Source organism: Populus alba, chromosome 8 (assembly GCF_005239225.2).
Source record: "Populus alba chromosome 8, ASM523922v2, whole genome shotgun sequence".
Taxonomy (NCBI): Eukaryota; Viridiplantae; Streptophyta; class Magnoliopsida; order Malpighiales; family Salicaceae; genus Populus; species Populus alba.
Genome location: NC_133291.1, coordinates 10,439,754 through 10,455,753, shown reverse-complemented (window position 1 = coordinate 10,455,753; position 16,000 = coordinate 10,439,754). Strand labels below are relative to the sequence as shown.

Genomic DNA, 16,000 nt, shown 5'->3' with positions numbered 1-16,000 from the left:
CATGGGATCATCTTGCATCTGCATCCTTTCCACAATTGCATGTCGGGGGATGATGTCTGATTGTCTGCTCAAAAAAAAATTTAATCACACTCTAATGATCCCACATTTTGTTTTAAGAATTAAAATAAAAAATAATGGTAAGATAACACGAGAATGTGGTTCAATATTTTACAAGGAAATAATATCATCACGTTTCTTGTTTCAGAGTATTAATTGTGCAAAAATATCCCTATCATTATATATATATATAAACAAACAAACAAGTACCATAAAAGATCAGGATGATTCTCTTTGTGGTGCTTATATACGCTGAAGTAAAATAAGGAATATATATGGTCCTGAATTTAACACGTCCTATTCTCATTTTTCAAAAGTTTTAAAAGAAAAGAAAAGAAAAGAAAAACATATTCGGAAATTAAGATTAAGCAAAGTATCACAAAGAGAGTAGTACAGATGTTGCTGCTTAGTGCTTAATAATTCAGCTGTTAAAGATTTCTTAATACTATTCTTAAAATTATATTATATAAACAAAAATCTCATATAAAAGCTCTTATACAAGTGACAATTATTATTTTTTAATGGAAGACTGTTACTTCAAATTCACGTGATTTATTATATATTTTATCATTTATAAGTTGACATGTCAAATTTCATAAAAATTTTGAATGAAAATCTTAATTATTCTCAATTTATTTTCAATTATTAATGATCTAATTTAGAATTATTGTCAGAGTGATACTTGTTTTTATTATTGTCATTGTTGTTTAGTCCCATGAATATAATTTTCCTTGTACCTTGAGTCATGTTTACGTACAAAAAATGAAAAATTAAATAGGTCATGTATTTTTGTGACTTTTTTTATGTTAAATAAAAAAAAAGAAAATTAAACATCTTTAAGATGTTGAACAATTATGTTGTTCAGAAGAAAGAAGAAGATTGTTTAACATATGTTTTAATCTTTTCTTCAAATCTTATGCATGCAGGTTGATATCTAATATTAGCGTCTTTTTTAATTTTCAATTATATATATATATATATATATATATATATATATATAAAAAACTAACTAAAAACTTATGTTAAGAGAGAAACATTAGTGTCGGTCTAGCTAACAAGTTATTTTTTAATATAATTTATTTAAATGATAAAACAAATTGTAGATATTTATCTAAGATTATGTACAAATTTTAACAAATAAAAAAACAAAGTCATTGAAGCTTTTAATGATTATATTACTACTTTAATTTTTTTTTCTCTCGTTCTTGCTAGATTGCTCTCTAAACTCTGGATATATCATGTAGATTTTTTACCAATAAAAACTGACCTCTGATTTAATTAATATTTTTTTCACAAAACTTGAAACTAATTTAAAATCTAGGGGCCAAAAACAAAAAGCGAGTTTCATTGCTAAAAATTATGTGAAGGCAAAGAGAAATAGTTACTCCGGCCGTATACAACCGGTCCTAGTTATCTCCAGTAAATAAAACCAAGAAGTGCGGTCTTCCCCTTTTCTATATATATATATATATATATATATAGATTGTGTGTGTGTGTTGAATGAAACGCACGTGTTTAAATTCAGAGAAGATACATTTTTGAAAGAGAATAAAATAGAAACGGGAGAAGAAGCTGCATGGGCCATGGGTATTAGGAAACCAAGTGCTGGAAAAGTCAAAAAGCATAAATTGCAAGATGGTCCTTCAACTTATAAGGATTTCACGTGAGAATGGTGGGGTTACACGCGCATGTACATGTAAAGGCTGTGCACAGTTACAGGATTCTTTTCACCAAGGAAACCATATCCACAGAAGGGCCATCGAATTAAAATTGAAATGATCCATAAGAGACCAGTAAGGCTGCGGCATTAGCGATAAATTCAATATATAAACAAGAAATAATTAATTAATACTGTTATTGCTAAAAGAAGTGAGAGCGATCTTGCTGGCTTTTTAATTATTGATTTCTTGGTAGTTAAGGACTTGAAAGGGCTGGCTTTTCTCCTTTGCAATTAAAGCCTGAGTTGAGTTCCCCCCACCATCTTCTTTGCTAAAACAAGATCTCCAAAGGCCATTTGTCATGAAGAAACTTTCTGTCAAGATCTTGGACCTCCTTTTGACTTCTCAATTTTTATTTTTTGTCTGCAGTTTGGATAGATCTTGACTGCAACTTTCATGATTCCATCTTAAATGAAACTAGCACAGCTTAAAGCTATAATGACTTGTTTTATTTTATATATATATATAGTGAAAGCAAAGGGCGAGACCATTAAAGGGCTTAATTCTTATCCAAGGTGGTTTTCTATGAAATGCTATTTGTCTGGAAAAAAATAAAATTGGAATTGATTTTAGAACATGCTTAATTCATATGAAAGGATGTGATCATCATTCCTTAAATTGTCCCAATTAAACTAATGACCGATCAGTCATAGATTGGAATTGAAATGCAAGATAGTGAATTTCTTGATTTAAACACGATAATTAATGAATTAATTAAATATTAAACTGTAGCGAATGCATGTATCAGGGTGGAGAATCTACCATTTAGGGAAAAAAACATCCTTGAATGAATGTACTGAGCTTATTGTCAAGCCTTGAGAAAACTTATTTAGAGGGGAAATTAAAAGGGAAAACAAAAAAGAAAAAGAAAATAAAGCACAAGCCTTTTAATTAGCATTTGTGGTAGGTCTACATATATAAACGCATGGCGACGTCACCAACAAAAGCTACCATCAACATCCACCCACCACAGATCGCACTCCAAAATTCACTCAAGCTTTTGCAAAAATATATAAAACCAGTCCCAGCTAGAGACAATGCCAAAAAAACTGACTGGTTCATTCATCTTTGGATATGGATAACACAGCCGGCCCTCTTTTGTGTTTCTTCTGCCAATAAAGAAAAAAAAAAAGTAGGGATCGAATAATCAAAGAATTATTATATGAGACGCACGAATATTTATTAACCAATCTCATAATTTAATTTTTCATGCTTACCATGTCACGAGATCCTTAATTTCATCGTGAAGAAATTAATTTTGTCAATCGTATATTTTTCAATCGACTCATTCTGAATGAAATTCTCATGATTGTTTCATAGAGAATCGTTATACTGCATTAAACGACTAGAAAATATTAATATGGATAGATAAAATTAACGAGTCAAATTGAGGAGTGTTTATAATTGAAGGAAGGACCTATTGCCATATATTTTATTAGTTTAGGGTTTTAATTGAGGACTTGTGAAAAAGTAATGAATTAATCTGAGAATATTTAATTTCTCTTAAAACACTGAGATTAGATATTTAACAAGCGGTGTCCACGAAACTCTCTTGGTCCACCGTACAACAGTATGTTGATGGTAAGTGGTAACAAACTTGAATGGCAGCCATTTGAATTGCTGTACACGCACTGAACCATCAGATTAATTAACAGACGAGAGATGGTTTTTATTTCTTCTTTTTGTTATTTTATTTTTATATAAATAGGAGAGCAATACATCCACTGATCTATTGTTCATCTTTACACCAAACCTCTAGGTTAGGTTGGAGTGCGTAGTCCTGCAAAATATGAGCTCAACACCATTCTTTGCACTGCACACACACACCTGATACTATTAAAGAAGAAGAAGAAAATAAATCATATGTGCTGTGTCCACACAAAATACACGCCGTGCATTAAGAAGAACGTGTACACAGGAAAAGGAAAAACTGATCATCACCGGTGGCCAGCCTCAATATTAAGCTCAAATATTCAATACGATTGAATTCTCATCACCATACTTGAGAGCTTGTTTTTTCTTGAATCAAACACCATAAGAATATACCTGTGGTCGTAAAACCATCTTGTCACATCTCTTTTTGTACAGGGAGAAAATGCTGCACTCCACACATATATAAAGCAATATTGGATGAACAATATCCTAGCTGATAGATCCTTTCATTGAAGGGCCATCCATGTCGCCCACCTCACACACAGTTGTCCCTTTCCTTAAATTCAAATTCAAATCCCCTCCTCCCCAAACCGTCGGCTTCACAGTAAAAGTCTTGTGGTTGAATGCGAGACTATGGCTAGAGCTAGGTAGGTCACTGGTCATGCATTTTCCCTTTGAGAAAGAAGTGCTGCTCCTTAGACTTGCCAAGGAAGGTTTACCTAAAATAAGATAAGGGCTATTAGTATTATGAGTCATTGAAGGGGTCCATGATTCTGGTTTTGAATTACGACCACTAGAGTTTCTACGTGCTTATCCATTCGATTTCTTTTCAATTGGCTGGCAACGGCGCTCGCCACTTACCGTAGTGCTGAAAGCCATGTTGAAACCTCCACTTATTTTATTATTAATACTCGTTCCTGCATGCCTTAAATATCAGGAACGAAACAGAGAATTTATTTCAGTGCTTTTTGGTAAGGAAAAGTGGGGGCACCGATATCTTTTTTATGGACAGAAAAGGAAAGTAAAGATAAAGATACCCATCTCTTTTTTGAGAATATTCAGCAGAATCACTAGCTTTTATTCGAGAAAAATAATTAAGTTTGGTACTCTTCATGTTTAATTATACCTTCGACGTCTCCTGTAGCACATAAACAAATCACAGAGTCCAGGAATTAATTAATTTGTTTGTAATTTTATTGCTTATTCAACTAATAAACAGTAGTTGTGTAGCTGTTTTCTAGCAGTTAAATTTAACTTTCTAGAGCTAATTAATTAATTAGTCTGTATTACAACTCAATAAAATTACAAACATTCAATTAATAAACAGTAGTTGGCTCGTAGTCAAATGTAGTTGTGTATAGTTAATTAGTTAGTACTTGTCTGATGTCTCAATAAAATTACGAAAATCCAACTAATAAACAGTACGTAGTTGGCTCGTAGTCAAATTTAGTTGTCTATAGTTAATTAGTTGGTACTTGTCTCAATAAAATTATGAACATTCAACTAATTAATAAACAATTGTTGTGTAGCTGTGTGCTTTGCAATCTAATTTAGCAGTCTAGCTAGAGTTAATTAGTTAGTATTTGTCTTAATAAAGTTATAAATATTCAATAGCTGCTGTAGCTGTGCGCTCCCAGTCAAATTTAGCTGTTTATAGTTAATTATTAGGTGGTATTTGTCTCAATTATTTGAGAAGCCCAGCCGGAGTTGAATCCTTGCAGTAGACATGAATAACATGCATGGTGGATGAGAATCATAATTAATAAGGTGAATTTCAAGCCATCATAAGATGTTAATGAACTTAATTATTGAAAAACGAGTGGCTAATTAGATATTTTGTTCTTTCAATTTGATGTTACCATGCATGGAAATGCTGCCAATGAGTCCTTCATGCTATAGATTTTAAGTAGATTTTTCTTATGATCTCCACACATGTACGTGAGAGTATTTTTATAGGGATCAAGATTGGCATATTATTGAAGCTACAAGAATTAAAGCACATAAACAATGAAAATTAAGAACTCTTCCTTTTTATCTCTTACGAATTCTTCTTTTTCATGCAAGAAGTTTTGTGTCCGATAGATATTTTCACTCTTCCTTTAAGTGATTGTGTTTGATCTCCCAGAATTCCGGTCTTTCACGTCTAGGGGTTAACTTCTTACCGCAAAAAAGAGAAAGAAGACATGAACAACTCACCCAACAAAACATCTTTTCAAGCACTTTAGTCTCCTCCCAATCAACTAAAAAAGTTGGCTTTTCAATTCCTTTCAAGGGTGGGGGGGTTGGGTTCGGCAAAAACCTCACCACCTCCATGCAAGAACAGGAGAAAAAATAATTAATAAATGCTATAGAAAAAGGGCTTTCCTTTGATCATTAACTTTTGACCTCACCAACCACTTACACCCGATAAAACAGGTAGTAGTTGATTACATTGGATTTTGACGGGGAAACAAGAGGAATTCTTACAGATTCTTAAATCTTGAATGATTCTTTTGTTGGGAGACTAAGGCAAGACAGGCTCAATATCATGTACTTACAATGGGAAACATGAGGAATTCAAGGGCAGGCGGCCATAGAAAATTCAAGGACAGGTTCATTATGCTTTGAATTACACGAGAAAAAAAAAGGAATAAATTCCTTGCCAAACTCATGATCCTATGGAGGCCGGCTTTGGCAGCATACATATCGTGAAACATGCATGTTAGCACTTACGAAAGCATTGACATTGTGAAAAAAGAAAACACTGAAATCTGCCCCTTTTCAAAAATAAATTTGATTAGGGTTCCTCTCGCCATCATTTGTTTTCCTCCCCCAAAATTGATAGTATTTCTCTTCTCATAATTGATAGGCTTTATTTTGGGAATTCGAGACAGTACTGTTTGGTAAGCATTTTAAGAGTACTTTTTTTTTTTTTTGTATAATTATCAAGAATTTTTAGAAATCATGACATGTCACTTTTTTTTTCTTGGAGAATGCGCTATACGATGTTACTCTTAAAATTACAAAACTCAAACAATTATTCAGAAATTGAAAGAATAATTAATTTATGTGGGTTGGAAGAATATTATTCAGAAATTGAAAGAATAATTACTCAGTAACATATTCCAACGTTGGTTGGAAGTACTAAATACTTAATTTATGTGGTATAGGGTTGGAAGCTTAAGTTACCACTTACTTACAAAGGAATATGTTTGGAGAAGTGTAGATATGGTTGTTTTTTAAAGTGTTTTTATTTAAAAATATATTAAAATAATATATTTTTTTATTTTTAAAAAATTATTATTAATATCAGCATATCAAAATAATCTAAAAACACTATAAAAATATTAATTTAAAATAAAATAAAATATATTTTTAAAACACAAAAATAAACATCAATTTACATCATTCCGGCTAATCGAGTCTCCTTGCACATAAAAGAAAATGACTGAAGTCGAAGACCTTGATTATGGGAGCTTGAACAGTGGAAACCAGGGTTCGGTTCCCACAAATCTCGGCCTAGTTTTCTCTATCCAAATTTTGTCTGTCGGCGTCGTCTAATTAATTTGAACGGTCTAAAAATTCAAATCCCTGGTACCGTGAAAATCGTCATTTTTTGACTAAAAAACATGTCGCCCATTTAAAACTCGTACAAAGCGAGGGGCGACATCGTGGGCCGGTGGCATTAGTTGCCGTCTAATCGTGCGTGGAGCTGTTTTGGCAACCTTGTGAAACGAATGGATCGTGGAGACCTGAGCTCGCAGGGCCTACCTTCAGATTGAGAAATACATATATACATGAAGAAATGACGATGACCCTGGTGGCCTATTTTTAGCAAGGAGAAGACAAAAAAATCCTAACTTTGAATGGTTTTTGATGCCATTACTATTTTGGTGGGTGGAAAAAGAGAGCAGGAATTGAATTAGCTTGTCCTAAAAAGGGGACAGAATTTGAAACCAGCATTTCAAACGGCTTTTTATCACTCTCCATCAACAGGGTAACATTATTAATATACTAAAACAGAAATGATACTTTCATTGTAGAAGTAATCTGATTGTAAATTTCATCCTTTTTTAATTAAATACATGCATGTACCTTTTGATTTATAATTAAATTTAAAAAATATATATATGTTTAAAAAGCTTAAATCTAGAGTAACGTTGATCATTTTATACATTGATCGTAATCATATGCTTTGTGTTAGATACATAGTTGCAAACAAAATAAGCAACCAGCCTGATTCCTGATAATTACTGAACAGCTTCTTACCTTTTCCTATCCTTTACAAGCAGAGACCAAAACATTAGAATTTTTTTTACAGCCTTTTACTTCAACTTTGGAGGGTAGAAAAATGGATACTCACGAGCCACGAGTGTACTGTTTCTTCAAACCACCCAAACATATTAAAGCTACATCCTGCCAGCTTGAGTGGCTTTACATATCCATCAAAAATTACTTAATCATCTCCATGTTTTGAACATAAACTCGAAAAATACTTCATTCTCTATGTTTTGAATCCCGCAACAACTTACATCAGCTTAGTTCACCTCGACGAGGTGGAGAAAAAGCATACAAGGATACTGCTTATATCAACTGAACCAAAAGGATGTAATACAATGGGTGGAAGGTTGCCCGTGGCAAAGTGCCGCAAATATTTTATCAGACACCATTTCACGAGATATATAACTAGATACAGAAAAAACTTCAAATGGAAAAACATGTTTCTTTTTTCCATTAGGCAATAAGACAAATACAAGTGATGTACATACATTTATTTCCCGATAAATGCAAATCGTAACCGCTCTCTCTGTTGCATTAGAATTGGATCATTCGGAGATGATGTCTTCCCTCCCACGCCTGCCTGTCTGCCGCATCATCTCTGCAATAAGCACTCAAATATCATACCGCTGAAAGAGCTCAATAAAATGTATCAATTATGAGTTTAGAATCGAACTCGTGTTAAAGGCAGCTGTGCACTCAAATATCATACCGCCGAAAGAGCTCAATAAAATGTATCAATTATGAGTTTAGAGCCGAACTCGTGTTAAATGCAGCTATGCACTTAAATATCATACCGCCGAAAGAGCTCAATAAAATGTATCAATTATGAGTTTAGAGCCATACTCGTGTCAAATGTAGTCTCATATGATCTTTTGCTGGTAAATTGTTCTAAAATTTCGTTTTGCATGCTTTTGCCACATTGTTTTTCCAAATAATTCTTGCGCAAAAGAAATCTGTTTGCAAATATGTCCGCACATTTTGTCAATATAACTAAACAAGTTCAACTAAACGGATCAATATGCAAGTTACATGAAGGCAATGAAATGCTGGGGCCCTAGAAAACTATCCACCTATCAAGGGTTAGGTCAAGTCATGCTACCAAGTTCATGAGAAATACACCACCAACCATTTTCAGCTCAATATGCAAACATATCTTATTCTACAGGAGGTCATCCATTCACTTGCTCATCTTGCAGCCCGCTCAACCATCTTCACATTTTCATCACCTAAGGGTAAAAGTCCGGGACTCAAGAAAGAGTTGTACGTTTTTTTCAGAAATAGCATTTCTTTTCTCAAGCGTCAATACATGCGGCACTCTGAGAATGAGATGAAGTTCTAATACCAAGACTTCAGCTAAGGAAAGAAAGCCTCAAATTTACCTCAATGGTGGTTCATAGGACCAATCCCAGCAACAAAAAACTGATAGAAATTTAGTCTGCAAATCAAGATATTAAATTAAAACTTGCCTCGTTCTCTTTCAAGTTCTCGAAAAAGCTCTTCTTCCCATTTTCTTCGCCTCTCAGAGAAGCTTGTACTGCAAGTCAAACTAATGTCATTCTCAGGTAACATATTTAAGATGTGATTCTTTAGTAAAATTAAGATAAACCAGGCATCAAATAATGGCAAACACACCTAGACGTAAGTGTTTCCTGCTGGCCATCATGAAGAAACTCTTTCCACTCACTAAGCTGAGGTGGCTGAATTTCCTGCAAAGCTCGATTGTGTATACTACTTTCGTTTGCTACATGATTAGTTTGACGAGCAGGACTTGCAATGCTGGGAGCATCAACAATTGCAGAGAGTCTTCTGCTAGGCAAACGTTTGGGTGACCTGCTTTTGGGGGGTAAACTTGGTAAATGTGTAGGATTTTCACTGTTTTCTGTTCCAACTGCAGTTGGAGCACCCATGGTATTCAAAGTGCTGTTGTAAAACTCTTCATATAGAGGTGTCTGCAGCTTCTTCAAATCTAAAGCCTAGTGGAGTTTTAAAGAACAAGTATTAACAATTTCATCATACCAGTGAATAGTGTTACCAAAAGAGGGAAAGGCATAAACAAAATTTTGATTACATTACATCTTTGACTAGTTAAAGATGTAAACCTCCGATCCATGTTATGAGAGTGTAATAACTCAATAAAAAAAACAAATCTAATAATAAAAGACAAGAAAAAATATCAATTAAAAAACTATAAAAAAACAAAAACAAATAATTTTTTTTATAGGGTATACTAAAACATGCGGGGAAAGTACCATTTATTGCTACAATACTTTCCCTACATGTTTTAGTGTATTGTTAATTGGTGCCCATGAAAAAAAAAATGTACCTTCTCATCCAAAAACGCTATAATTTTTGACTCGGTAACTTCATCTTCATCCTCAGGTACCACTAGCCCACATGGAAATGTGAAGTCATTTTGTCCCTTACCGGATGCTTCATGGATATCAATAGCTTCATGGTTTGATTGACTACAAGATAAGTTATATTCACTTCTCTTAGACAACGGATCTTCATCAAACTTGCATGGCCAGTCATCCAAGGGTTCGCACATTGGGTTGACACTCTGGTTTAAAGAAACAATTCTGTCATTAAAGATAACACAAGCTCCTGAAACGCGTAGTTGGACAAAGAAGTGTTCATCACCTTATTTAAATCAGCAGATGCTAAGGTAGATTTGAACCTAGTGGATGCACTAACCGCAAAATCATCTGTATCATCTATCAGACACATGTCATCATCAAAATTTGCTGCACCCCAGTAGGATCTTGATCTTGACAAGTTATCATGATATACAGTTGAGGACTTCACACTACCCATTTCACAAACATCACATGTTGACCTTCTGATCACAGAGTTCATGCTGCGCCATTGATACATCTTCAAGAGTCAAAATAGCATAATAATAATAATAATAATGAAAACACACGAAGTTAAAAAGCTTACGAGCTCTTGAGATTCGACCCAGACGTAGCTATCAGATTTCCAGATTCCTAAACAGGAAAAAACACATTAATTGACAAGTCGATGGTCACAGAATATAGTAATCAAACCAGCACGTCTTACTACACTTACTCTAACTGAATTGCGGAATACTGAATGAGTTTCTTGATATTTCCCGGTGACAAATGGATGCTGCACATGTTTAGAAAAGGATGCAATGAGATAAAATCTAAGTCGTGTTTAGTTTGCTATAATTAATCAATACCAAATAGTTTGAATAAATTTTATCCAGGTGATAGGAACAACCATGAATATAAGAATTGATAATAAATGAAGTTTACTGTGGTGATTTTCAAAACAACCAAAATTTAATCTTCTATACCCTATCATTATCTCCAATCAACCGCACATTTGTTATCCCGCTAACCTAATTCTCTCCATTCTTCAACTCATTAACTTCTTTTTCAAGTATAAAATTTGAAAAATCTTTTCAAGTACAGTTATTTCTACCAAGCATATGTTTTTTACAAGTGCATATTTGAGTAATATTATGCCTAGTTTATAATTTTTATAAACAATATACATATCAAAATCACCTGCAATAACTCAGATGCAGCAGGCCTTAAGTTTGGTACCCTGCCACCACGTATATACATAAGAGTTTAGTACAGACATACATCTAATACAATTCATAGAAATTATGTTTCAGAACTCATTGATGAAAAATACAGAGTCACTTCTGCCTAAAAATGTTGGCCTATTCAAAAAGAACAAAGATTACTAGAGAAATGAAGGACTTGAGATAAATAAAAGTGAAACATACTCCTGAAGACATTTTAACAAGAAATCCTTTGCCTCAATAGATAGATGTTCAGGAATTGGAGGATGAGATTTAGTTGTCCCAATGTGGAAGAGAGCAGCAACCTGAAACCGAAACTTGTTTTTAGACTGCAAACTAATAAAAAAAACAATATGCACCACCCAATACATTATAGTCAATTTTCTTACACATTAATAGAATTAAAAAAAGAAATCAGTCAATGACATCAAATCTGTACCTCCTGATACTGTTGACTCCATGGAGGTTTCCCTGTGGCCATCTCAATCACAGTACAACCAACGCTCCATATATCAGCAGAACTATGAAATTGAATGTCAAAGACAATGGCGTCCAAAGAATTAGACTAGCACACAAATCTATTTCTCTACTGAAGGAATAAGTGCACAACGATACACTACTGCATGAAAACATGGCATACATCATTAATTTCCTCTCATGCAAGTTCTGACATTTTTCTAACTTTATAAAACTGCAAATAAAACTTCAATACCCTCATATTATGCAAATGCTGACTAATCCACAAGTTATATTGGTCATTATCTCCATGCGTTTCAAATATAAATTATATTGACACTTTTTTATAATTCAAAAAATCTAACTTTTAACTTGATTATTGATATGTAAATATCTAACTCCTCACTAAAGGAATGAATAGATCACACTGCATAAGAGCATAGCATACATATTAAATTTCCTCATTTGCAACTTCTGACATTGTTTAAGTTTTTCAAACTACGACTAAAAACTCCATGTGTCACATATGTGAGTATAATTTTTTTTTGACATTATTTATGATTCCAATTATGTATTATTACATCCTTGCATTTTAAATCCACTGCATGATTTTATGATATGAGATTGTGTGGAGCTTCCATTTGAAGAAATCACATGGTGGACCATGTCATAATTTGTTTTTTTAAGAAAAATCTACTGAGTTGGTCAGGGAGGTCTGAACTTATGATATCCTCTTTAGCAGAAAGGTGTGGCTACCTGTTAGATTATGCCTTAGCCATGTCATAAAAATCACAGAGAACTTGATTATACATATGTACATACTTCTACTCTAATTTCAAGATACATAATGGACAAATATGAGGAGAATAAATTGAAACATTGTTCTTACAAGCTATGCCCAGTCTGGAGAATAACTTCAGGAGCCATCCAATATGGAGTACCTTTCATTGACTTGGCACCATTTATAGTAGCCTGTAATCAACATAGCAACTTAGCAAAGATGCCGACGGAAACTCAACCAGAAAAGAAAGATTTTAAAATAGTAATATAAATAATACCAGTTCAACTACTTTCTTGGATGCTCCAAAGTCCGCAAGTTTAATGCAACCCTTGTTATCAACAAGAATGTTTGCCCCCTGAAACGAAGCATGCTCAATGTCAGATTTTGGAGAAAGAGGGATTTTCTAAATATAATGTACTTTTTATAACAACAACACAATACCTTGATGTCCCTATGCATAATACCATTCTTGTGAAGGTATTCCAATCCCAACAACAGCTGTTTCGTATACATTCTTATTACCTGCATATAAAATGATTTTAAATAGGACCATCATCAGCATTTCAAATACCACCGACATTCTAATATTTCAAAACTAGAAATCACTTACCGACTCAGGGAAAGATCCAAATTTTCCCAGTAACGATGATATGGATCCACCCGGTACAAATTCCAATAAAATATTCAACGAATCATCCTCTCTGGCAGTTCCCAGGTATCTCTAACAAACATGGAAATAACATAAATAAGCCAATAACCAGCCAAACTCACCAAAATGAAAGAGAGCTAAATATCATACTCACAACAATATTTGGATGCGAAAGATTCTTGAGAAGCTTCACTTCTTCCTCGAGCTCTCTGATGTGTGCCTATTTTAAAATTTGAAGTAAAAACTTCTCTATTAACCATGAGAATACTTGATCAAGAATAATTCTGGATTGAACTGGGTAAAAAGCTGTAGCTTTAGTTAGCTTTCCTATGTTTTGAGATAAAAACAATAATAAAGCAATATTGTAATAAGTGTCAGTGTGCATGACTTTTTAGCTTGAGGCATGATCCAAAAGTTTTTCCTAGCAAAAGTGAGTGGAAATCACTTTAAATTAGAAGTATGTTAGATGAAAAGGACTCAAATCAACTTTTTATAGGTTAGAATCCATATATAAAAATTAGAAATTTTAACTTTCAATTAAATCAATTTTTAACTCAATTTTGTAACAAATGTTTCGTTTAAGCCAATCAAACATATTTATGACTTTTCTATAAGTCAAAAGTTAAAAAACAACTTAAATCAATTTGCAAAATTCACGCCAAATAGAACTTCAACCATTGTAATTGCCAAGAAATTCAAAAAATTAAATTAACCATCTAAAATTACCAAAATACGCCAAAAGTAACCGAAAAAGAAACTAATTGTACGCGTAAAAGTAAAATTCAAATCCAGCCCTCACCTGCGTTTTCTCCTTAGAAGCACTACTGGCAGCAATCGAAACCTGCAAAAAATATAATGATTTATAATTGATCGAGTAATTGTTAAAAAGCAAAGGAAAAAAATAGCAATTGAAGTCATTAACCTGTTTAACAGCGAGAAGTTCTCCAGAATCAAGATTCATCCCCATATAAACCCTACCAAAAGCGCCGCATCCAATCAACTCACCCTTTCTCCACCTGATCAGCGGCGCATCTTCTTTTTTAGATGGCGGAGGCAAGGACGGTATTGAAGGCTTGGCGAAGAGGCCGACTCGCGATTTGCGAATACTAGAGCCGATTTTCTCAACGAAACCACTGAATCCTCCATCTTCTCCTCCTCCTGAAGTTGATTTGAACACTAAGGATCGACGAACCGAACCAAAAATGTCTTGCATTTCGTGGATCTTTAATTTCTAGGGTTTTTGCCTTTTCGGTGATGTTTAGACTCGAGTGTTTTAGTTTATGTTCGAGAAAGATGGAGTGAGAGAGAGAGAGAGAGAGAGAGAATAGCCGTTAGAGGCGTGTGAGGTGGTTCATTTTTTCGGGGAAGTGAAAATTTGAAGGGAGGGAAAAGCAGGGTGAGAGATCTATTTAAAATAAAAATAAAGAACAAACAAATGCAAGGCAGATTATAAATGATTGGTTAGTTTCTGTTACGGGCCTTGTGCCTTGTTTGTACTGGATTATCTGGGTCGGTTGCAGTACAATTTTGGTTTTTTTTTTTTTATGGAAAAGCCACATATTTGTTGTGTTATTTTACATATATACATCTCTCATCTTTACACTAATTTTGTGTTGTCTTATTTGTTATTGGTAAATGACTTCACTCTGTTATCAATTTTTTGGATGGATCAGATTGTATTTTGATAAGCCTAAGTTGTTTTTTCAAGCTGCTTTTATTTTTTACTAGCTTTTGTGTTTGTGCTAAAACAAACATAGCAAATTGTGTTTAATAAAAAAATTTTTATATGTGTTTTATAGTTTTGCAAAAAATTTTCCACTAAAAATTTAATTTTTTTTAAAATGTAGTTTTTGTGTAGCATTTTTTACATATTAACCACAGCTAACCATATTTTTTTAAAATTACAACTACAAAAACTATCTAAAAAACAAACACACTCTCAAAGGTCGTTTGGTAATATGGCTGCGGGTGAGGTTTACCCGCAACCACATATATTACTGTTTGGTTGAAAAAAAACACAGCTTGATGCTGGTAGAACCCACCAAAAACATGGTTGTGACACAAGTTTTGTAGAAGCATAATTTTACTGCTTCTCATGGGGAGGAATCACTGAACAGTGGCATAGCTATTGTACTCATTAAAAGTGAACAGTGCGAGTGTCACACTGTTCACACGAACAATTTTTTTGTTATTTTCTTTCAAAAAACCAGTGCAGTGAATTTTAATTCACTCGCACTGTTCATGTGAATAGTTTTTTTTAAAAAAAAAATTAGTTCAATTAATTGATTTCACTTGCATTGTTCCCGTGAATGTGAAAAATAATATTTTTTTTTGTGTTTTTTAAAAATTAGTTTAAGGTGAATTAAATTTATTGGTACTGTAATCTCGATTTTATTCCTGATAATCTTTTACTTAATTTTATTGCACGCTCAAAAAATCATGAAAACTATAATTCTTGTCGGATGAATTTTGTACGTAATGGAATTGTAGATAATTTAATGGAACAATAAAAAAAAATTATATAACGTATGATTTATTTCATGATGCAATAATAATAGTTAAATTTACAATATTTAAATTAAAAACCATGAATATTAATATATATATATATATATTTAAAATTTTTATAACCTCAATTTCAAAAGCATTCTTAACCAAACACATTAAACTACTTTTGCTCAACCTTGATTTCAACCATAGTTTTAACCAAACATATATTTTTCCAAATCAACCTCAATTAAAAGTACTTTTTATAAAATATTTTTTTTTAAACCACAACAGCTACTGCAATACCGAATACACCCTAAATAATCTTAAAAACATGTTTCTATATTAGTTATGATGTATTAAAAAGAATATAATAAATCTTT

General features: G+C 33.1%; 1 protein-coding gene across 5 annotated transcripts; it reads right to left on the bottom strand.

The window, feature by feature from the left end:
* Positions 1-7,878: 7,878 nt before the first annotated feature.
* LOC118055636 (mitogen-activated protein kinase kinase kinase NPK1) lies at positions 7,879-14,529 on the bottom strand. 5 transcript variants are annotated; one of them, XM_035067594.2, is made up of 17 exons: positions 14,053-14,529; positions 13,930-13,971; positions 13,285-13,350; positions 13,092-13,202; positions 12,923-13,003; positions 12,759-12,836; positions 12,590-12,672; positions 11,684-11,765; positions 11,449-11,549; positions 11,222-11,261; positions 10,758-10,817; positions 10,629-10,675; positions 10,329-10,545; positions 10,012-10,248; positions 9,321-9,661; positions 9,169-9,234; positions 7,879-8,288 (listed from the first exon to the last, which is right to left on the bottom strand). In XM_035067594.2, exons 1-17 carry the CDS (start codon positions 14,341-14,343, stop codon positions 8,234-8,236), a joined length of 1,998 nt encoding a protein of 665 aa, XP_034923485.1. In that variant the 5' UTR covers positions 14,344-14,529; the 3' UTR covers positions 7,879-8,233. The 5 variants fall into 5 exon arrangements, with proteins under 5 accessions (XP_034923485.1, XP_034923477.1, XP_034923491.1 ...); XM_035067586.2 differs by having other exon boundaries at positions 7,879-8,286; positions 9,155-9,234; positions 14,053-14,528; XM_035067600.2 differs by having other exon boundaries at positions 9,169-9,222; positions 14,053-14,528.
* Positions 14,530-16,000: the final 1,471 nt, after the last annotated feature.